A 22,114-nucleotide genomic window follows, 5' to 3' on the forward strand; every position below is an offset into this window, starting at 1 on the left:
ACCAGTTCAGTGGAGTTAATCACGTTTACGATGCTGTGCTCCCCTCACCACCGTTCCTGACCAGAACCTCCACCCCTCCACCGCTCCAAACTGAGAGAAACCCTGCAGCCGTGATGCGTTAACTCCCCATTCTCCCTGCCCCACTCCTGCTACCCGCCACTTTTGGTCTCTGAGTTTGCATATTCGATATTCTAGATATTTCATATATGCGGAATCATTTTCATCTGTCCCTTTCCATCATTTAACATGATGTCTTCAGGGTTCATCCACCTTGTAGCATATATCAGAACTTCCTTCCTTTTTAAGGGTGAATAGTAATCCATTGTATTTACATACCACATTTTGTTTATCTGTCCTCTTGATGGACACCTGGGTTGCTTCCACGTTTTGGTTATTGTGAATAATGCTGCAATGGTCTATAAATATCTGTCCGAGCCCCTGTTTTCCATTCTTTTCGGTTATATACCTAGGAGGGGAATTGTGCGGTCATATGGTACTTCTGTGTTTACCTTTTTGAGGAACTGCCAAACTGCTTTCCATTTTGCCTTCCCACCTTCCCTTCTTTCTTTCCTACAGGAAAAAAAACCCCCTAAAAATAAAAATAACGACAATAAATAATAGTATCAAACACTTACCTGGCTAAGAACCAAACTCGTAGTGCTTACTGTGTGCCAGGCACTATTCCAGACATGCTGCGTGTATTAACCTCTTTACTTTTCACAGCAAGCCTGTGAGATAGATACTGTCACTATCACCATTTTATAGTACAAAAATAGAAGCACCAAAAGGAAAAACAACTTGTCCAAGGCCAGACTCTTGGTAAGTGGGAGAGTGGGAATCGGAGCCTAGGCCATTTGATTCCGACCCCCTGCCCAAGGGCTGCAGGCCAGGACCTAAAATAAATAGCTCTTCAAACTTCCCAGGGGCGTTTTGTCCTTGCAAAGGTGCTACAGGGTAAAGAGAACAGAACATATGGGGAACCTGAGGCTGAAAGAACAGAGTGACTTGTTAGAGGCCCTTTGTCAGTTAGTGGCACAACCAGGTCTGGAATCCAGGCCTTTCTGCACTTGGTAGCTGATACTTGTTTGGCGTCAGAGTGAAGCTCTGAACCTTCTAAGAATGATATTGTCCTTGGATAGGTACAAACAAGGATGCCTTTTCCATTGTAGAGGGCCAAAATCTCGGGCCTGGTTTACCTGGGGTTTTTATCCAGACTTTGTGGGCACAGCTCTGACCTGAAGGAGGTCCTTGGGGGGCCTGCTCCTAGGGTTTCCAGGCTGAGCCTGGGCCGGTCCCTTCTGAGAGTCAGGTGCTGTGCCCTTGTGTGAGGAGCAGCAGCCTGAGTTCCAGAAGCAGCAGGACTGCTGGCTCAGGGATTCTGGACAAGTTGGGTGGAGATTGCCCTGCTGTCTTGTCTTCTTAGTCCTGGCTTAATGGCTCAGACCATTTTTAGATGTCAGGAAGTATAACAATATGGTACTTTTATCTTTGTGAATAATGGATGAGCCCAGGGAAGATACTGTACTTTACCTGGTGAATTATTTACCAGGAGCCTCTAATTTGAAGGCTCTCCATTATCAATGGCCTGAACCTGGCATGTATAGAGCCCCTCCCAGCTCTCCTACCTACAGACCTGCAGTCACACCTGGCTGTCTAGTGTTACAGGGCAGCTGCTGGGGAGGGAGATGGGACAGGGAGGGGAGACACAGGGATGGACCTGTCAGGGGCAGCTCAAATAAATGTGGAGCTGGGGTCTGCTCTGCATTCTCGTGTGTGCGCACTCTAAGCCTTTGTCTTCCTTGCGCCTTTCTCTGTGTGTGACTCTGTATTACTCCATCTTTTTCTCTGTTTGTCTTTGTCAATGTCTCTCCTTTTGGTCTCTTTCTCACCAACTGTGTCTGTCTCCCTCCCTCTGTATATCAGGTCTGTCTCTCTCTCTCTTAGTCTCTCTCTTTTGATTGATCTTTCTCCATCTTTTTCATCCCTCTCCCCTCCCATCTCCATCCCCCCTCTGTCTCTGTTTCTCTCCCTCTGCGTGACTTTGGAGATCTGTAAGAGGCATCTCCTGGAATGGAGGGACAGCCAGTTCCAGGCTTAAATGAAGCCAGGTCCCGGTTCCTTCCAGACCGTCACATAAAGATCCACTGAGTAGGCATGAAATAAACTTTAGGTCTTTGTCATTTTTTTGGCTATTCAATTCTCCTATTGCTTGTCAGCCAGTCTTAGGGTTTTTTTTTTTCTCTTTAGTAATTTTCTTTTTCTTTAGCTAAAGCATTCATGTTTTATAAATTTTTCCCCCAAAGTACATTGTCCTTGGCCTTTAAGTATCTGGTGGTGAGTTGCAAGTTTTGAGTGCTTCTATAAATAACTTACAAGCTGTTGTTTCTGTCCATTATTCATCAGTTTGTATTTTTTTCATCTGTTGTTATTGATTTGGAGATTAAAATATTTATTTTGATATCTTTAGCCAGAATGCTTTTCCTAAACAGCTGTTTTTAAAATATGGCTTTTTTGTTGTTGTTATTTTCATTAAAAATAGAGGAGCAAGCCATTAGTAATGCAGTTAAGAGCTTAAATGAAAGAATAAAGTAAGCTTTTGTGTTACTAGGGAGTTTGTATTTTAAGCAGTATAATGGGGTTTATAAGGAGCCCAGGAAGTATGTGGGAAAACATGATTATTTTTCTCTAACTAAGCAACTAGCCTGCCTTCCAGTGCCCCACCTCTGTTCATCTAATCCAGGCCCTGCCCCCCCCACCCCCCCGCCCCAGGGCTTACCCCAAACCCTGGCCAGACTCCAGGACATTGGAGTAAGATTTGAGCAATATCATGACTGCAGTTGGTCACTTCTAATGGTATATGTGGGCATGCAGGGTATCCCCCCATCCTTCTCCTGCGCATATCACAGTCAGCATTTCCCCAGACAGCGGATGTCGCTGAGAGGAACGGTGCTCATGGCAGGGGCAGATCTGCCTTAGGAAGTCGACAACAGGCCCTGCTGCCCATGATTCTGGAGTCCAGGAGTGCCCCCTTCTCTCTTCAAGCCGTCAGCCATCCTTCTGCTTCCTCCCTCCGTTCTGGATTCTTCTCTTTGCCTGGCCTCAGAGGCCTGGACGGAGCATCCTGTTCCAAGACCCATCCCTTGAGGGAAGGGTTGGTTTCTAGGAGCAGCTGTTGGTCAGACAGGTGGAAATGTTCTGTTCCACCGGAAAGGAAGGCTGGGGGGCTTCAAAAGATAGCGTCTGGCTCTGACTCATGGGCTCTGCCCCGTGCAGGTCTGTGGGGCCTGCCCCGAGAGGACATCAGGCCGTGTGGTGTGTTTTCTGGCCGGGACTTCTCCAGGCTGTCAAGGGTGCGTCCCTGCACATGCGTTAAGCATTGCCGCATGCTGCCGGGTGTGTAGCACATGCAGCTGTTACAGGCCGGAGCTCATGCTTTGCACATCACCACGCATAGCAAAGTGATTTCCTCACATTCCCCACTCGGTCTGCTCCGGGAAGTGGCTTTCAGAGCACTTCTAAATATAAAAAATATGAGCCTGCCTCTTTCTCGTACCCCTTTGAAACCAGCTGAGATTCAGCCTCTTTTGTAATTTTTTGGGCTTGGGGGCAAGAAGGAAGGGGAACAGGAGAACTGGGGGAGAGGCATGTGTGTGTGTGTGTGTGTGTGTGTGGTAGTGGGGGAGGGTAGTCTCACCAGGCTCTGATGAGACAGAAATTCTTAACAGACAGTCCCTCCCCGACAGAATGGGGGAAACGGCAGTCTAGGGGTGAGATGCACTGATGGAGGCCAGGGTGAGGTGCTGGAGTTAATAGAAAAGAGGGTGTAAATTTCACGAATGATTTTCAAACTGTAAACATCTGCAATCAGCCACTCGCTTGCTTAAAAGATTGTTTCATTTGCTTCCTCCTTTAAAAAAAACAACCCTACATTCATTTATTGGAAAGAACAGTAGGATATAGGAGATGGCCAGAGGGACAGATCTTCAAAACAGTGCAAAATGGAAAAGAGTAAGAGACAGGGTGAGATATATTTGAAGACCACTTACATAAGATGAAAAGGAACGAACATGGGATATTCATGAAATGTACGTGGGATGAAAAGCAGTCCACATAGCACTGGGGCAAGATCACAGACTCTGGGGCCAGACAGATCTGGAGACAACTCCTAACCCTGCCACTTACAGGCTATCTTGACACCGGTTTCCTTGTCTGCAGAATGAGGCTGATCAGTGTTGTGGGTTCTTTGAATTAGAAATAATGTGTATGTACGCTGGGCCCAGCCAGAGTGCACAGTGAGAGGTGCTAAGGCCACAGCGTCCAACATGGTGGCCCCATGGGACTCCTGAGTCCTTAAAATGTGGCCAGTGCAACGGAGGAATTGAATTTTCAATTTATTTAAATTTAAATAGCCCCATATAGCTAGTGGCAGGTCTAAGAGATATTTTAACTTTTTTTAGAAGTGGAGGAGGCTTTTCCTTCTTGAATGGAGTTGAACCCCTACCCACCAGGGTTCGGCAGAGTTGGGGTGGGTGTGGGGTGGAGTGCAGGGAATCGCATCCTCCCTGCACAGGGGCTTTGGGGTGAATTGCTTTGGCCTGCCCATTAGGACTGGGAGCTGTGCTCAGCTGCCTGGATCAGCAGCCTTCTGGGGCAAGACAGCAGTGAGAGAAAAAGAACTCATAAGATGGATCTTATAGTTTCCTGTGCCTCTTCAAAATTAATAACCAAACTCTGACATGGTCCAACCAGTCCCAAGGTAGGGGTCCCCACCTGTCATTTAGTTTGCCCCCTACCCCCATTGGAAAGACCATGGATCTTGCGGTGGCAGGACCCGTCACCATGGGACCTGGGAGCCAGAGACCTGGGAGTGGTCCCAGTACGTGGCTGTGGAGCCTGCAGTGAGCCCTTTTCCACCCAGAATCTCCCTTTTCTGGGTGTTGAGGGGCTGGACTCTGTGTTCCCTCTGGGGTCCTAGAGAACTCTATCTTAGTACTCTTTTTTTTTTTTTACTATTATTATTACTTTTATTTCTTTTCTCTATATTAACATTCTGTATCTCTTTCTGTTGTGTTGCTAGTTCTTCTAAACCGATGCAAATGTACTAAGAAACGATGATCATGCATCTATGTGATGATGTTAAGAATTACTGATTGCATATGTAGAATGGTATGATTTCTTAGTACTCTTAAGGTCTCCTTGGGGCTGAGCTTGTAGCTCGTCACCCAGCCTCCAGCAGCCCCCTTACCTTCTCTATGATGTGTGGTATTCCCACAGCCCCCCTGGTGTCTTCTGGAGACGGCTGACTGCTGTCTCTTTTTCTTCTTGGGACTAAGCATGGATCTGTCCCCAGGCATGGAGTGTGTGGGGAGCTGGCAGTTCCCCCTGGCAATTCCATTCCAGTTGGCTCCCCACCATCCACCAGGCCTTGGGACTCCCCTGGGGTCACCTTCATCCAAGAACATTTTGATCCAGGGTCTACATGCAGACTTTAGTGTGTTTATACCTAATGCGAATTTCATTTGAATATCACAGAGGCCTGGGGGCTGAAAAATAATCACTACAATCTGTTCCAAGATTTCCATTTCATTGGTGAGGAAACTGGGGCCCAGAGACAATTAAGTTGGTCAAAGTGGGATAAAGGATAAGATTTCAGGTCAGATGGACACCTGAGTGACTTCATTCCCCCTGCCTTCTTCTCAGGCCCTAAGGACCACAGGATGTCCGTCCCCTAGTCGAGCGTACACTCCAACTTGGGGATAAGGCTTTCGGCCACAGCAGAGGCAGGCCATCAGGGCTGTCAAAGGCAGTGTGTGGCCAAGGGGGACCGGGCAGCAGAAGGCAGAGGTGAGATCTCCTGGGAAAACTGCCTGGAGGAGGTAGGATGTGAGCAGCTTGTCAGAAGTGGTGCTGGGTCTCTGTTTGCAGAGACAGCAACCCTCCCTCCCCCTACCTGACATTTGTAGGATCATTCTTAATCCTTCCCTGGCCTGGCCCTGCGTTTGTAGAGTGAGCTCTGGAGACTGGCTGTGCAACTGGAGACCGGCACACGGGGGCACTTTGGGAGGCAAGGCCCTTTGTTTCTGTACCATCTAATCCAGTGATAGGGCTCATTTTGCGTTCTCATTTCTCTGATTTTGCAGATAATAAAGCTGGTAGGGAGAGAGTGGTGCTCGGCCAGGGTCATCCTAACTGCTGGTGGCTGTGTCGGGATTAGAGCCTAAATCTCCCTAACCCTGTGTTTTTCCACTGGATCACACTGCCTCACTTGCTTGGGTGTTTTATTCAGTGTTGCTTCCTTGGAGACATTGCAGCCGTGTGAGGGCATATGCTGCCCCAGTAGAAGGCAGACAGGTTCCGGCGATGGCTGGTGTGGCCGCAGGCTGAACTGCACCTCAGCCATGTTCCCAGCTGGCGTTTTTTGTCCCCCTGAGCTCAGATGCCAGATGATACTTTGCATGAGGACTCTCTCCTCCTCTCGAAGATTTCCACCCCCACCCCTGGGGGGTAGGAAGGGCAGGTCTGATTTGTGGCCTGATAGATTGTTTCTGCCCTAATCCCTGATGATTTTGTCCTTTTCCTTTAATCCGGATATGGGAGCCTCTCCAGATTTACAGTTAAATCCCAGGATAGGCTTCCTGGCTCTGCTCCCTTCTGCCCTGCTCAGAGCAAGGACTGTGATAGATTATGGAGGGCAATGGGGCGCCTGTCAGTGGGCCTACAGCCTTTTCTAGGCCCTGGGAAGACACAGGGGGATTGGTATTTTCTCCTCTGCCTCTGGGTCTTAGAGTCACCTGTCCTCTGAACTGCTGTGTTCTGGGTTTTTCATCAAATAGTGGTGTCATAAAACTGTACCATGTACTGGGTGGGACAATCCAAGTCCCCAGGTTCATAAATACCCCTGCAGGATTTTTTGTGTTTCTCCCGACCAAAGTGAGAGCTGGGAAGGATTACTGGGCTTATCCAAGTGACTTATTCCTATGGCGATTTGGTCCTGAAAAAAATGAGAAATGTCACTGGGCACGTACCTCTGGAGTGGCTCAAGAGCAGTCTAAAGTGTGCCAGTTCTGTTCTTGAAAGCCAGGAGAGTCTGCTCTACATTGTGTTGGCACCTTGGGGAGGGGGATTGGGCCAGGGGCTTCAGTGGCTGGGGAGGAACCCAGGTACCACTGGGGTCTCTCATTTGGCAGGGCGACCTATGCAGAGGCCTGTCTTCTTATGGTTCAGGGGGCCTGGGGGCTGCTCTTACCCGGAGTGTTCGTAGTTGAAGTTCCTCACTCAACCAGGGTCTCAGTGTTTCTGCCCGCTCCTGAGACTTCTGTCCAATGGATGGACTTTTTGGTAGCAAGAGGGAGAGGAGATAGAACCAGCCGGCCCAGTTGGTGGGTCTGGGATGTTTTTCCTGGACCAGGAAGTCTAGCCCGTCCGGGATGGGTCGTTGAGTAGCCCTGCTGGGGCTCTTGGACCAGAGAAGCCAGAATTATTTCAGAGCAGGACCATGCAGGACAACCTCCCTCTGCTCTCGGCTCCCATAGCAGCCATGTTTACATGTACGTGCATGCACATACACACACAGGGGGCTGCTGGGCCTGGAGCCCAGAGAGCAGCAAGGTGGGCGGGTGCCAGAGCAGATGGGGAGTGCTCTCTGCGGGGTGTGGGGCCAGAGCTGGGCTGCTGCCCACACAGCCTTGTACAAGGGGCCAGGGCTCACGCAGAGTGAGTGTCTGCATACAGATGGCTGTTAGGGAGCCCAGGAAATGGCTTAGAAAATCTCCTTATTGGGTATTTGCAGCCCCAGCATGGTTGAGGTCGGGTGCCTGGTGTGGGCAGAGGGGCTTCTCAAGCCCACTCTTTCCCACGGGGCGGGTGTATGCCTGGGAAGCAGCAACTCTGTGTGCCCGGTGCTGTGCTGTGGAGCCCACTGAGCCCTCCCTCGGCCTGGGTGGTGGGGGTGGTAGCCCCATTTCATAGTGAGGGAAAGGGCACAGAGAGGCCAGCCTAAGGGGCATTGCTGGGGAGCAGCAGAGACAGGACTGTTCAGTAGCAGCAAAGCTTCTTTGTCTTGATACAAGTGACTCCATGGTAGGGGACACCTCACTGGGTGCCTCGGCCATGTATTTCCGTGAGAGTGTGTGTAGATGTGGTGATGTGTGATGTGACCAGTGGTGCAGGGCACAGCAGGTATGGGAACCAGGACGAGTGAGCCACCTGAGAAGGCCTTTCCCGGACCACATAATGTGCTGGTGACTGTACTACCTAGAGGCAGACCTCTACCCCCCAAATCTTCTCCATTCTCCTTCCTCACTCTCCAGTGTTTCTTCTTGGGATCAGCTGAAGCGTCTGAAGAGTCTCCCTTCCCAAATCCTCCTTTCCTGGAGCCTGGCATTTCTGCTTGGGGCTCCCCGGTCTGCCTCTGAGTCTGGCCTGGCCTCTCCTGCCCCCAGCATCCTTTCTTGCAAACCATGCAGATGGCTAGCCTGAGCACTCCCCAGGTTGTCTCCGAGCAAGTGTGCGTGCTGGGCCCCAGCTCCAGGCCAACCTCCTGGGTGAGAAGCCCATGGCCTAGTAGGCCCGTTGTCTGCTGGGGGCTGGAAGAAGGCCTGGTAGCCACTCTCTCCCTGCCTTTCGTAACATCTAAAGTCTGCTGCAGCCAAGCACTAACCAGGACCTGCTGTGAGCTGACGTCAACACAGAGGGCCCTGCGGGGCCGGCTTTGATGTTTCCCAGGCCCTGTCGAGGGGATGCAGGGGGTTCTGAGTGGCAGTCTGGGAATGCACCATCACCACCACAGCTACAAAACACCCCAGCACCAGGAGCGGATGCTGGAGGTTGAGGTGGGGGTGGCTGGCGCTGAGCTGGGGCTCCTCCAAGACGCAGTCTCCTCACCCAGCTCAGGTTTCTGTGGCAGGGGGTCTGTGGATCCTGCAACCCCAGGGCCCCCTTCTCTCCATCCCACCCACCGTTTGATTATTGCCCTCTGACCTCTGTTCTGCTTTGGTGGCTACTCCCCTGGCCGGGGTCTGTGAGTGGTTCTGGGCCTTGGCATGGGGGCCGTTTTTGGGCCTCCTGGGTCTGCCTGGCAGGGCTGTCCACTCTTCTTAGGATTCGAGTCCTTGAGCGGGAGGACTGATGGGACAGAACTGACAGGAGCTGCCATTCACCGAAGGTGAGCCCTGTCCAAGGCACTTCACATGTTCTCGCCCGTGCGATAATGTCTCGTGCGGAGGCGCAGAGCTGCTGCGTTACTTGCCCAAGATCAGTCACACCGAGTAGGACTGTCAGGATTTGAGCTGGATCTTTCCGATTCCAAACCCCAAACCACTCCCCACCTGGGCCAGACTCCTGGCTCCCCACCTTGTCTGGAGAAGGTGAACAGGAAGTGGTGTTGCCCATACTCAGAGGAGAGATGATTTCCCTTTGAGCTTTGACCGCATCCGGGACGAGCATTCCAGAATCGTGGGTCAGGGTCTGAAGATCTTGAGGAGTCACGTTGTGGAGGGCCCACGGAGGCTTCCTCCCAAGTCTGCCCATCTGGCATGAGAGATGGCTGGGAAATGTGCCAGCCGCCTCCATGTTCTCCAGGTCTTTCTCCACACTTCCTTTGAGGTTACTTCAGTTCAGCCAGTGCTCGCTCTGTGCCTTTGTGTGCTGGGCATACTCTGCAGGAGGGCTGCCTGCTGGGAATAGCTGCTACCTGGTGGGGCAGTGGGGCTTCCCTTTGTAGGATCAGCTGCTTTCAGGTTGTTTTTGAGTCCCTGAGAGGGACTAGGAAGAGCACAGGTTAGGAGCTCTGGATGATCCCATGCCAGTCTCTTCATCTCTCTGGGCCTCAGTTTACCCATCTGTACTACAAAGTGGTTGTACCACACCCTCGGGGTGGGGCATATGGAAATGTTTGGGGCTGTTTGGGTTGTCACAGTGACCGGGGATACTCAGGAGTGCCCGGAGGGCTGATATATTAACTTGTGCAGTGGTGGGATAACCCAGCGTGATGGAGAATAGTCTATCCCTGAGAGCCAATAGTGCTTCACCGAGAAATACTAGGGTCTCTGAGCCGCTTCAAGACTCCAAGACTATGTCTGGTGTTAGGAGGTGTGGGCTGGCCCCTCTGAGAGTGCTGGAGATGGACCAACACCAGGGGCAGCCCCTCATCTGGATATGGACTTCGTGGGGAGACTGATTCTTGTCCCTTAAAGGATCAGACCCCACCTCCAGGGCTTGAAAGGACAGTGGTTTGGGGATGGGTGGGAATCCATTAGTCTCTTCCTTCCTACCCTTGCTTGTCCAGTTTGGGCAAAGGCAGAGCCTGCTTCTTTGTGTGGCAGCCCCAGGTCGCTGGTTTCTTCTTCCTGGAGGAGGGGGTGTATATGTACCGGCTGTACTGCTTTTGCCGCCCTCCTCCAGTGTGTCACCCCTGGCAGGTGGCTGGTATTCCAGCCCCAGCGGCTCCTCTGTAGGACACCCACATGGGCCAGGAACAAAGCCCAGTGTATTACCTCTGCCACGGTAACCATGCCACCATCTGGCCCAGCCCTCTGTCTCCCAGCCCAGAGAAACGGGCAAGCTTTTCTCTCCTCCCTTGGCACCCAGTGGCTGCAGTTTTGCCTTTGGTTGCAGGTCCCCCTTTGCCCGTGGGTGTCCCCCTGGCCTGGGCCAGAGCTGAACTGTGTGTGTGTGGGGGGTGGGTTTAGAGGACTGGTGGCAATGGCCGCAGGTGGAAAACTGAAACTACATGGCTCATTTCTCAGTTTGGCACAGAAAAGCTGGCTTTGGCCACCGATGGATTCTTAGGGACAGAGAATAAAGGATGGGGATGGCCCTGCCGAGTCTAGGACAGTAGCCCTGCTCCTAGAGAATGTTGATGTCTGGAGTGATGGAATGGATTCTCCCAAAGAAGCCCCTGGGGAATGCTGGCTGCAGAGCATCTGTGGGTGAGGTTCAAAGCCTCTTCAACCTGTAGCCACCTCTGACACCTGGAGCCTCAGTGGGTTAATCTTTCAAAGATGTTCTTTGAATCACTACTGAACTTTTTTCAACATCCTGCATTCTGAGGTCTGGCATTCTCAGTCTGGCATCAAGACCCCTATAGTCTGGTTTCACAGGCTTGAGGCTCCTTCCTCCTCGGAGCCTTCCTCGAGCTAGCAGCAGCCCCACCCAGCCCTAGGGGCTCCTGTCTCTTGTGCACTCCAGAGGCACTGACCCCCCCCCCCCATACCATTCATTTTGCATTTACATGAATTTAGCTGAATCCTGTAGGACGTCTTGAGGCTCTCATTCTCTTGTGGAGATGGTACTTGGTATCCTTTAAACACCCTGGAAAAAAATAAAGTTTCCTAGTGGATGTTTGATAATTACGGTGTCACATTCCTTCTCACCAGCACCTGTTGAACACTTCCTAGGCACCCAACCCATTTCCTTCCCCTGTACACAGAGTGATGGATGGATGGGCTAGGACGGAGGCTGCAGGCTGCAGTCCTTCCTGACCCCACCCTTCCTTTGTCCCCTCTGCAGGTGTCCAAGCAGCCATTGTCTTCATTAAGGAGCCATCCTCACAGGATGCACTGCAGGGGCGCCGAGCGCTGCTCCGTTGTGAGGTTGAGGCCCCGGGCCCGGTGCACGTGCACTGGCTGCTCAATGGGGTTCCTGTCCAGGACACTGAACGGCGCTACACCCAGGGCAGCAGCCTGAGCTTTGCGGCTGTAGACCGGTTGCAAGACTCTGGTGCTTTCCAGTGTGTGGCCCGGGACGACACCACGGGAGAGGAAACCCGCAGTGCCAATGCCTCCTTCAACATTAAGTGTGAGTCGAGGGACTGGGCCTGGGTGCCCATGACTCCCCAGCTACTGAGCCCCGGGATGCCCTTTCTTCCTCAGCTTCTCCCATTTCCAGTTGAATGGGGCAGGCAGAATGCAATGTGGTCAGCTTCTTTCTGCTTTTGTGGATAAGAGGAAGTTAAAAGTCTTGTTTATCTCTAGAAGTCTTTTTTTTCTTTCTGGCCCACCTATCTGCTGGATGCTTTTGCAAGTAGGAAGGACAGTGAGGCAGCTTGACCTGCCAGGACCCGGTGGGCACCCAGTACCCAGTCCCTGCTTCCATCCCTAAAGCCCTGACCTCAGTTTCAGTGGGCTTCCGTGTTCTGCATTCCTTGACTCCACTGTTTCCTGCTTGTCCTCCTTCCCCTCTGCCTTCCTGCCCCTGCTCTGCCCTGCCCTCACTTTGCAACTGTGGCCTCTTCTACAGGGATCGAGGCAGGTCCTGTGGTCCTGAAGCATCCAGCCTCGGAAGCTGAGATCCAGCCTCAGACCCCGGTCACGCTGCGCTGTCACATCGATGGGCACCCTCGGTAAGGAGCCAAAGCTACATCCTGCATCATGGAGGCCGAAGTTGGGTTGGGGATGGGAAAGGCTATCCTGGACAGGTAAGGGATGTCCCCTCAAACTTGGGTGCTATTCAGATGTATCTTGCTTCATTCTGTAACCATCTCCCCCGCCCGCCGCAGTGGTCTGTACCCCTCCCCAAATACTGCCCCATACCAGCCCCTGATGACATGAGGAGGGGTGGCATGGCACCGTGGAGCAATCCCTGGACCTGCAAGCTGAGAGATCTAGAATCTCGGCCCAGCCCCTCCCCCTGCCCAGGCTTCAGTGTCCCCATTTGTAAATGTGGGTCCCTCCCTGACCCTCTGATTCTGTATCCTCTCCACTGGCCACCTAGAAGCCCCTCCCTGCTGCCTCTCCCCCTGCCCCCAGGCCCACTTACCAGTGGTTCCGAGATGGGAGCCCCCTCTCGGATGGTCAGAGCAACCACACTGTCAGTAGCAAGGAGCGGAACCTGATGCTCCGGCCTGCCGGCCCCGAGCACAGCGGCCTCTACTCCTGCTGTGCCCATAATGCCTTTGGCCAGGCCTGCAGCAGCCAGAACTTCACCCTGAGCATTGCTGGTAAGCCCAGAGTGGGAATAGAGGGAGAAGGCTGGGAGGGAAGGGACTTCTCAACCTGCTGGCTCATGCCCCGTGTTTCCCCCTGCCACAGATGAGAGCTTTGCCCGGGCAGTGCTGGAGCCCCAGGATGTGGTGGTGGCAAGGAACGAGGAGGCCATGTTCCACTGCCAGTTCTCAGCCCAACCACCCCCAAGCCTGCAGTGGGTCTTTGAGGATGAGACTCCCATCACTAACCGCAGCCGGTAAGACAACTGGCAGGGATTCTTCATGTATCAGGGTGCAGCCTTTAAACTGAACGCCTGCGAATTCCTACCATGGACATCATAGGTTTCTTGTAGTACTTCACATTTCCAGTAGATGGCAGTAGAGTATTTTGCTGTTAAAAGATGAACCTATTACAATTTTCCAGGAAGGGCATCTTTTTCCAATTCATACAGTGGCACTAGATGAGCTAGGGGTGACTCTGCTTCCCACATATGGATGTTCCTTGTTGAATGGGGGAGAGACCCAGGGATGGGAGGGACACAAGGGACCTGGGTGGCCATAGCCTGGATAGCAAAACCTTGGCATGGACGCCTTACACACAGACACACAGACACACAACCACACATTTTTTTTTGAGGTACCAGCCCCACTAGACTCTCTGGGGACTTTTGTCCTTGTCCAGGCCCTTTGAGAGCAGAGAGCATCTTCACGGTGCCAGGTGTGGCTGTGGTCCTTGGAGATGTGGCTCCGTGACCTGGGGGCTTCAGCCTGAGGACGCTACCAGTAGTTCCTCTGACCCCAGGAGCTGGGTGCCTTACCAGCAGGCTTTTCTGAAGCTTGACCTTTGTCCTGAGCCTCCTTCGTATTGGACCTCTATCTCCATGGTTCCTCGCTCTCTCTCACTTGGACAGCTGTTCACCTCACTGGGTCTCCTGTGGTTGGCTCATGCACGAGCGTGAGTGCACATCTGTGTATGTACACATCAGTGCGAACGTCGGCTTCGCTCTCTGCTCTGAACAGTTCCTTCCCCATGTCTTTGACCTTCACAGAATGAGCTTCCATCTAAAAAGGAGGCTTGTGGGCCACTTCTCAATAGCACTCTCTCCCCTCCACAGTCCCCCACACCTCCGCAGAGCCACAGTGTTTGCCAACGGGTCCCTGCTGCTGTCCCAGGTCCGACCGCGCAATGCTGGGGTGTACCGCTGCGTGGGCCAGGGGCAGAGGGGCCCACCCGTCGTCCTGGAGGCCACGCTGCACCTGGCAGGTGGGTCCCGGGTTTGAGGTGCTGAGACCAGGGCTGCCATCTATGTTGTTCACTTATGGAGGTTTTGCTGCTATTTCTACTCAGAAAGCAGCTTGGAGGGCAGAGGGAGGAAGAGGATGTAGGGGGGTCAATAAGAAGAAGAGACACGGAGGAGGGTTAAAGGTCATAGGGGAGGGCCTGTGGTTGGAAAGAGCCTGGTTCACTGTGAGAGAGCATCACATACCCTGGGATGATCCCCAGACATTGGGCTGTTTGCCTCCCACTCACATCCCTGCAGAGATTGAAGACATGCCGCCATTTGAACCACGGGTGTTCACGGCTGGCCATGAGGAGCGTGTGGCCTGCACGCCGCCCCAGGGCCTGCCGGAGCCCAGTGTGTGGTGGGAGCACGCAGGAGTCCGGCTGCCTGCCCACGGCAGGGTCTCCCAGAAGGGCCATGAGCTCGTGTTCGCCAGTCCTGCTGAGAGTGATGCTGGTGTGTACACCTGCCGTGCAGCCAACCTGGCCGGGCAGCGGTGGCAGGACGTCAACATCACCGTGGCCAGTGAGTACCTTTGCCCTGAAGGTTGAGGAGAGGTGGAGGGGAGCCCAGGTCCCAGGGCTCTTGGGCTCCGGGTGTGAAGGACAGAGGCTTCCCTGGTGCTCACCTCAGGCCCCTTCGACTCCGGGACCTGCAGGAGTTCTGGGAGGAGATGTTGGAGTGGAAGGTGGAGGGGCAGGCCCAAGTTGGGGTGGGTGCATCCAGAGGAAATGATGACAGCTCTCGCAGAAGAAAAGTATCTTCTGACCACATAGGAATGAGCAGTGGACTTGGGGAGTGCCTAGAGCCCAGTCCCACTCTGTCCCCAATGCTCAGAGTGACCATTGGTAGAAAATCACCAGCCTTGCTAAGATTCAGTCTCCTCATCTATGAAAGAAGACTAATAATCTACTATTTACTCTACAAGATGGTTGGAAAGAGCAAATGAAAAAGGTGGAAAAGGTTTTTCTGTTTCTTTTTGGAGAAGGTGGTGGTGGACAAAATCATAGGTGATTTTGGGTTTAGTTTAGTTTATTGTACTTTCCATATTTCTACAATGGATTTATTGTGAAATAGAGGGGAAAAGCAATAAATATGACTGAAAGTATGCATGATAAAAATCCATATAGCCTTGCTACAGACGTAAAGATTTGTGTATTTATTTTTTTGCACTGTGGCTTGTTCTAAGCCTTCATGACAGTTTGGAAAAATACATGTTACAAACTATTTACACACACAATCCATTTTTCATCCTGCTGTTTCCACTTACCTTAATATGACTAGCATCTTCCCAAGTGAGCCAAAAAGATTTTGAATTTGAAAAGGGCTTTTAAAATGTGAAGTTTTGATGATATTCCAGTTAAGACAGTGAAATCTTGAAAGGTGAACTTTTGCCTACTCAGGCACCTGGCTCATGTGAGAAGTTGCAGCACACAGGTTGCATGAGCCCAGGCAAGCTGCCAGTCACCCTTTCTCAAACTGTGGTCTGTAGATCACCTGCCTCATCTGGGAGGGCTTTTAAAAATGCAGAATCCAGGGCCCCTCTCCAGCCCTCCTGACCCAGCGTAAGTAGGAGTGAGGCCCAGACCCAGGTGTTTTTAACAAATGCTCCAGGTGATGCTTCCACCAATTTTGAGGCCTGCTGGCATTGCCCAGTCATTTAGCGGGCACTGGTGGCCTGCATTGTCCTATGGGAAGGAGGCCCGTGATGTGTGAAAAGCTGCGTGCGTGATGCAAGCAGGGCTGGATCAGATGGTGAGCTGGCAGAAGGGAGAGTTCAGAGGGGCAGAGCTCCGTGACTGCATTCATGCCGCAGAGATTTATCGAGTGCCTTCTTGTACCAGGGCACTGTTCTCATGACTCGGGACACAGCATCAAAGAAAACAAAAATCCCTGTCCTTGTGGTGCTCATATTCTAGTAGGAGTGACAAAATAAACAGCAAATAATTGAATGGACAAATGTATAATTTTAGGTAACAGTGGAGCCATGAAGAAATTAAGTGACAGGGCGAGATGGTGTTTAGGGAAGCCCTCTCTGAGAAGGTGGCATTTGAGCTGATACTTAAGGAGGGAGCAAGCCATGTGAATAGGCCCTTATGTTGTAGGCACCGTAGGATCCCTGTGTGGTTTAGTTGAGTGTGGATTGTGAGAGTGGCTGAGATTACCAGAGGTAGAGACTAGATCATATGGGGCCTTGTAAAAACGTAGTAAGAGTTTTGAATCGTATTCCAATTATCTCTGTTATCCGTTGCTGTGTAACAAACCATTCCAAAATCCAGTGGTTTGAACTAACAACTTTATTTGCTTATGGTTCTGTGGGCAGGGTTCAGCTGGGATGGCCTTCTCTGCTGCAGGTGCTGTCAGCCGAGTTTCCTCGTGCATTTGCAGGCAGCTGCTGGGTCAACTGGTGGCTGGCTGGATCCTGATGGCTTCACTCACACACATGTCTGGTTGTTGACTACAGCTTGGCTCCCCCTGTAAATGGCTTCTCCAGCAGGCTAGCTCAGGCTTTCTTACCTGGAGGCTGGGTTCCAAGAGGACAAAAGCAGAAACTGCAAGGCTTGTCAAGAAATTGGCTCAGAAGTCACAGTGTCACTTCACTGTACTCTTTGGGACAAGGCAAGTCCTAGGACTTCCAAGATTCTAGGGAGTGGAGGAGTAGGCTCTGCCTTTTGGTGAAAAAAGGATGATCTCACATTGCAAAGAGACATGGGTCAGGGACGGGAGGAGTTTTAACAGTCGTCCCTGCAAATAGCCTACCATCCCAAGTCTGGGAGGGAACCTGGTAGGGTGTATCGAGTAGAAGAATGGCATTTTCAGATGATCCCTCTGGCTGCTCTGAGAAGACTAGAACAGTGGGGGCAAAAGTATAAACAGGGAGACCCATTAGTAGATGACCGTAATAGTCTAGGGGAGATGTTGTAGGGGCTTGAACAAGGGCATGGCAGTGGAAGTGGTCAGGTTTGTGATATATTTTGGAGCTGAAGTAGATAGGATTTGCATGGAATGAATGTGAAGAGAGAGAAGGAATCAAGGATGACTCCTAGGTTTTTGGCTCCAGCAATTGACTGGATAGGAGTGCTATTTACTGAGCTAGGGAAAACTGAGGTGAGGTTTGGGGAAAATCAAGTGTTCTCTTTTTGACGTGTGTTCTAGTTTGCCAGCTGCCAGGATGCAATATACGAGAAACAGAATGGCTTTTAAAAGGGAAATGTAGTAAGTTGCTAATTTACAGTTTTAAGACTGTGAAATTGTCCGAATTAAAACAAATCTATAGAAATGTCCAATCTAAGGCATCCAGGGAAAGTTACCTCGGTTCAAGAAGGCCCCTGATACTCAGCATCTCTCTCAGCTGGAAGGGCGCATGGCGCACATGGCAGCATCTGCTAGCTTTCTCCCAGGCCTCTTGCTTTATGAAGCTCCCCGGGAAGAGTTTTCCTTCTTCATCTCCACAGGTCGCTGGCTGGTGGACTCTGTGGTTCTTCCGTCCTTCTGTTGTGGTTCTGCTGCTCTCTCCTCATTCTCAAAAGGGACTCTTTCCAAAATGTCTCCTCTTTTATAGGATTCCAGTAGACTAATCAAGACCCACAAAGAATGGGTGGAGACATGTCTCCATCTAATGAAGTTTAATACCCACAACTGATTGAGTCACATTTCCATGGAGATAACCTAATCAGGCTTTCAGTCTATAGTACTGAATAGGGATTAGAAGAAAACGGTTGCTCCCACAAGATTGATTAGGATTAAAACATGGCTTTTCTAGCATAATAAATCCTTTCAAACTACCACAATGTGCTAAGTTTGAGATGCCTACCAGCCACCCAGTTGGGGATGTCAGTGAGCAGTTGGATTTGCAAGTCTGAAGCTCACAGGGGGGAGACAGGAATCAGGATATAGATCTGGGAATTGTCCATTCACAGGTGTTGAAAGCTGTGGACTGGATGGGATCATTTAGGGAGCAAGTGTGGCTAAAACAGGACAGATATCTGAGGACCAACCCTTGGACCATTGTGGTGTAATAAAAGAACCCAGGGTTTTAGCATCATACAAACCAAAGCTCTATATCCTTTTACTACTTTGAACTGTTGTTTTTTTTCCATTATAAAAGAAAGTAGAAATATGTAAGTTAGTGGCAGGGGGCTTATTGTGACAGTTAACTAAGATTATATCCAAAAGGTGCTGGCATCTGGGCCTCCCATAAGAAGTAGCTACTGTAGCTGCCATCCGAGCAGATGGAGGTTTCTGATATCAGGGCTCAATGGGGTATTAGAACTTCTTAGAGTGGGATCCATGGTCTTGCCGTCCTGTTAATCAGCCTTCCTGTTCCCTCCCTGTACCTCCAGTCGTGCCCACATGGCTGAAGAAGCCCCAAGACAGCCAGCTGGAGGAGGGCAAACCTGGCTATTTACACTGCCTGACCCAGGCCACCCCAAAACCTACAGTCGTCTGGTACAGAAACCAGATGCTCATCACGGAGGTGAGAAGGAGAATTGTTGCTGCTGGATCAGGGTGGAATTTCCTTCCATAGCTCCCTTCTCCCCAGGGCTGTCCCCAGGACCACCTCTTGTGTCATGTCTTGTGTACTGCAGGACTCACGGTTCGAGGTCTCCGAGAATGGGACTTTGCGCATCAACAGTGTGGAGGTATATGATGGGACGTGGTACCGCTGTGTGAGCAGCACTCCAGCTGGCAGCATCGAGGCCCAAGCCCGTGTCCAAGTGCTGGGTGAGCCGGTGTGGGCAGGAGAGCAAAGGGGAAGGAGTAGCACCGTCCAGCGTCTCCAGACCTGGCCCCGGCTTTTGTAGCTTGCCTCAGTTCCTCCATTGCCCACTTACCCTCCTTCTGTTGAAACAGAAAAGCTCAAGTTCACACCACCGCCCCAGCCTCAGCAGTGCATGGAGTTTGACAAGGAAGCCACGGTGTCCTGCTCAGCCACTGGCCGAGAGAAGCCCATTATTAAGTGGATACGGGCAGGTGGGCCCCATGTGGGCAGGGGGTGGGTGGTGCAGGAAGGTCTGTGCACAGATAAGCCATGCGTGTGATGAGGACCCCTAAATGCTCCACCATTCCCGGAACAGTGGGGATAGACTAAAAATGTAGGGCCGATTTATATAGTCCAGTTAAGAAGAAAAGAGCCGGATGCAGCTGGACACAAGGGGGATCAAATTACAACATCTGACAAAATACAGGCCGACTCCAGGCCACAAGCGATTGGTCAGGCTGTGCTGTAAATTTCTCCCTCCTCTTTTTCAAAATAGTTTATCCTTTCCAATGGAAAAGTAATGTGGACTCCTGTAGAGAATTTTGGGGAAAGATGATCCATAATCTTTGAATGACACAGCCATCATTTTTCAGTGTGTGTCCTCTCGTTTTTCTATGCATATATTTTTGTTTTTATGTGGTAGTTTTAATGTATGTGTAATTTTCATTTATTAAACTTAGATAAGTAAGACATGCTTATAGAAGAGGTAAAAAAATGTAGATAACTATATGTGATTTTACATCTTTTTATTTAACATTATTAAGCATTTCCCCATGTTGTTATACATATTCAATATAAACATGGGTTTTGATTATTGCTATAATATAATATTCCAATGATTGCATTCATTGTAATTTACTTAAACATTCCATAAATCGTTGCGATTTGGGCTGTTAACTATCCCCTCTTTTTTTTTTATTGCTGCAATAAACGTCTTTAAGCCAGAGCTTTTTCTGGATTTGAGGTTTATTTCCTTTGGGAGAGATTCCCAGGGATGGAATAATTGTGTATAAAAGTGTGTGCACATTTTTTACAACCCCTAATGCATATGGCCAACTTGTTTTTTACAGGATTAGACTGGGTTTTACAATCCCACCAATTGTGAGAGTGAGTGAATAGGGTTGTAGGTTCTGAGGAGGAAGCCAGCTTTCTCTCTGAGGTGGCCTGGGGGAGCTCTCTGGGGACAGCAGAGCTCAAAATGGATCTGAAGCCTGGGACAGTGACCACAGCAGTCATGGGTTCTCAGAGTGAGGAGTGGCAGTGAGGATGTGCACAAGGCAGATTCTGGGCCTAGCCAGAGGTCCCCTGTGGCAGAAATGGAATGTTATAATGGGCAGGAGAAGGAGGTGAGGTTGCAAGTTGGAAAAGGAGTAACTAATGTGGGACTTAGTGGGTAGTCAGGAGTAGGGCATGTATGTATTTAGGGAGCCTCGTCAGCTACCCATGTAATTTTGGTCCATACCCAGATTTCCTTCTCTTGCCCCCGCAGATGGGAGCAGCCTCCCAGCCTGGGTGACAGACAACGCCGGGAACCTGCACTTCTCCAAGGTGACTCGTGGTGACGCGGGCAACTACACGTGTATCGCCTCCAATGGGCCGCAGGGCCAGATCCGTGCCCACGTCCAGCTCACCGTGGCAGGTGTGACCACAGCAGGGTCCGGGGGCGGGGGCTGGCAGGCCTTGTAGCCAGCAGCCTGCAGCTTATGACCCCGTTTGCTCACTGTTCCCTGCCCTTTGCTGGGCTCTTCCCATGCAGTTTTCATCACCTTCAAGGTGGAACCGGAGCGCACGACCGTGTACCAGGGCCACACAGCCCTGCTGCAGTGTGAGGCCCAGGGTGACCCCAAGCCGCTCATTCAGTGGAAGGGCAAAGACCGCATCCTGGACCCCACCAAGCTGGGACCCAGGTAGGACCTCCTCCTTCCCGTGACCCGTCTCCCTGGGAGCTGGCAAGGTGGCAGTGCCGTGGCCTCTCTCCCGGCAGGATGCACATCTTCCAGAATGGCTCCTTGGTGATCCATGACGTCGCCCCCGAGGACACGGGCCGCTACACCTGCATTGCGGGCAACAGCTGCAACATCAAGCACACAGAGGCCCCCCTCTACGTCGTGGGTATGGCCAGGCAGGGCTGTCCCCCAGGAAGTGATGGGGCTAGACTTCTTACGCGTCTCTGTATGCATCAGTCCCCTGTGAACCGAAGGCACTTTAAGACTCTTTGTGGGGTGGGGGAGGGATTCTCTTGTTTCCCCTCTACTAAGCCAGAGTTTAGGCTCAGATTCCTTGCTTCTATGTGGACTGTCATATAGAACATTCCGTGGCTGGTATGTGTGCGTTGGCGGGAGGGAGGGTTGTATGTGGCTCTCTTACTCAAATAATTCCTCCTGGGTCTCCTGCACCTGCTACCTATATTCCTGCGTGGGTGGGGAGGTGGTCAGGTCAGGTCACAGCAGGATAAGACTCTTTAGCTGGAGGCGCAAAGAGGATGAGGTGTCAGGTAAAAAGCACTGGCCTAGGTAGGGTCAGGGACTTGGGGTTCAGGCCTGACCTCTCCTGCTCGCCAGCTCGGTAACCCTGGTGGAGTTATTTCCTCTCTGGGGCTTGTTTCTACATCTGTAAGACAGAGATGGTTTAAATGAGAGATTCTCAAACTTTTTTTGTTTAAACAGCAGAATCATTTTTCTAGACAAAATATTTGTGGGATTTAAATGGATGAAAATGGAATGATGCTCCCTAGGTTGAAGCTGCTCAGGTGTGCGTGGGGAGCTGTGGGATTCCACTTGGTTCCCCCTGGCCTTTCTCCTGCCCTTCCCCCAGTGGCTTCTGCGACCTCTCTCAACCTCTCTCCGTGGGACCCTAGGGCTCCCTCGAGGCCACAGAAGCCCCTAAATGAGAAGATCACTTCTACGTACACATTTGTTGAGGAACCTGCTCTGTGCTGGGAAGTGTCTGGCATGCTAATCCAGAAGTTCCCAAGTGCTGCTTTCCAGGGCCTGGCTTACTGTACCAAGTCACTTAGGAAGCTTGTTGAAAACTAACGTGGGTTTGCAGTGGCGCCCCAACACCCCTGCCTTGCTCTGATGCACAGGCAGTTTGGGAATCACTGGCCACATCTCTTCAGACCCTTTCTTTCCCCATGACCTTGGTGGG

At 51.3% G+C, this 22,114-nt stretch overlaps 1 protein-coding gene across 1 annotated transcript in view; it reads left to right on the forward strand.

Annotated features, from left to right (window-relative positions):
- Positions 1-22,114, forward strand: part of PTK7 (protein tyrosine kinase 7 (inactive)) — a 76,959-nt gene that overhangs the window by 26,032 nt on the left and 28,813 nt on the right. The window contains exons 2-13 of the mRNA XM_077161864.1: positions 11,509-11,796; positions 12,238-12,340; positions 12,747-12,937; positions 13,029-13,179; positions 14,038-14,186; positions 14,464-14,730; positions 18,549-18,682; positions 18,795-18,930; positions 19,060-19,179; positions 20,457-20,606; positions 20,724-20,874; positions 20,952-21,079. Of these exons, the coding sequence (XP_077017979.1) occupies positions 11,509-11,796; positions 12,238-12,340; positions 12,747-12,937; positions 13,029-13,179; positions 14,038-14,186; positions 14,464-14,730; positions 18,549-18,682; positions 18,795-18,930; positions 19,060-19,179; positions 20,457-20,606; positions 20,724-20,874; positions 20,952-21,079 (1,968 nt within the window). The remainder of the gene's footprint in view (positions 1-11,508; positions 11,797-12,237; positions 12,341-12,746; positions 12,938-13,028; positions 13,180-14,037; positions 14,187-14,463; positions 14,731-18,548; positions 18,683-18,794; positions 18,931-19,059; positions 19,180-20,456; positions 20,607-20,723; positions 20,875-20,951; positions 21,080-22,114) is intronic.

This window comes from Tamandua tetradactyla, chromosome 5 (assembly GCF_023851605.1).
Source record: "Tamandua tetradactyla isolate mTamTet1 chromosome 5, mTamTet1.pri, whole genome shotgun sequence".
Lineage (NCBI taxonomy): Eukaryota > Metazoa > Chordata > Mammalia > Pilosa > Myrmecophagidae > Tamandua > Tamandua tetradactyla.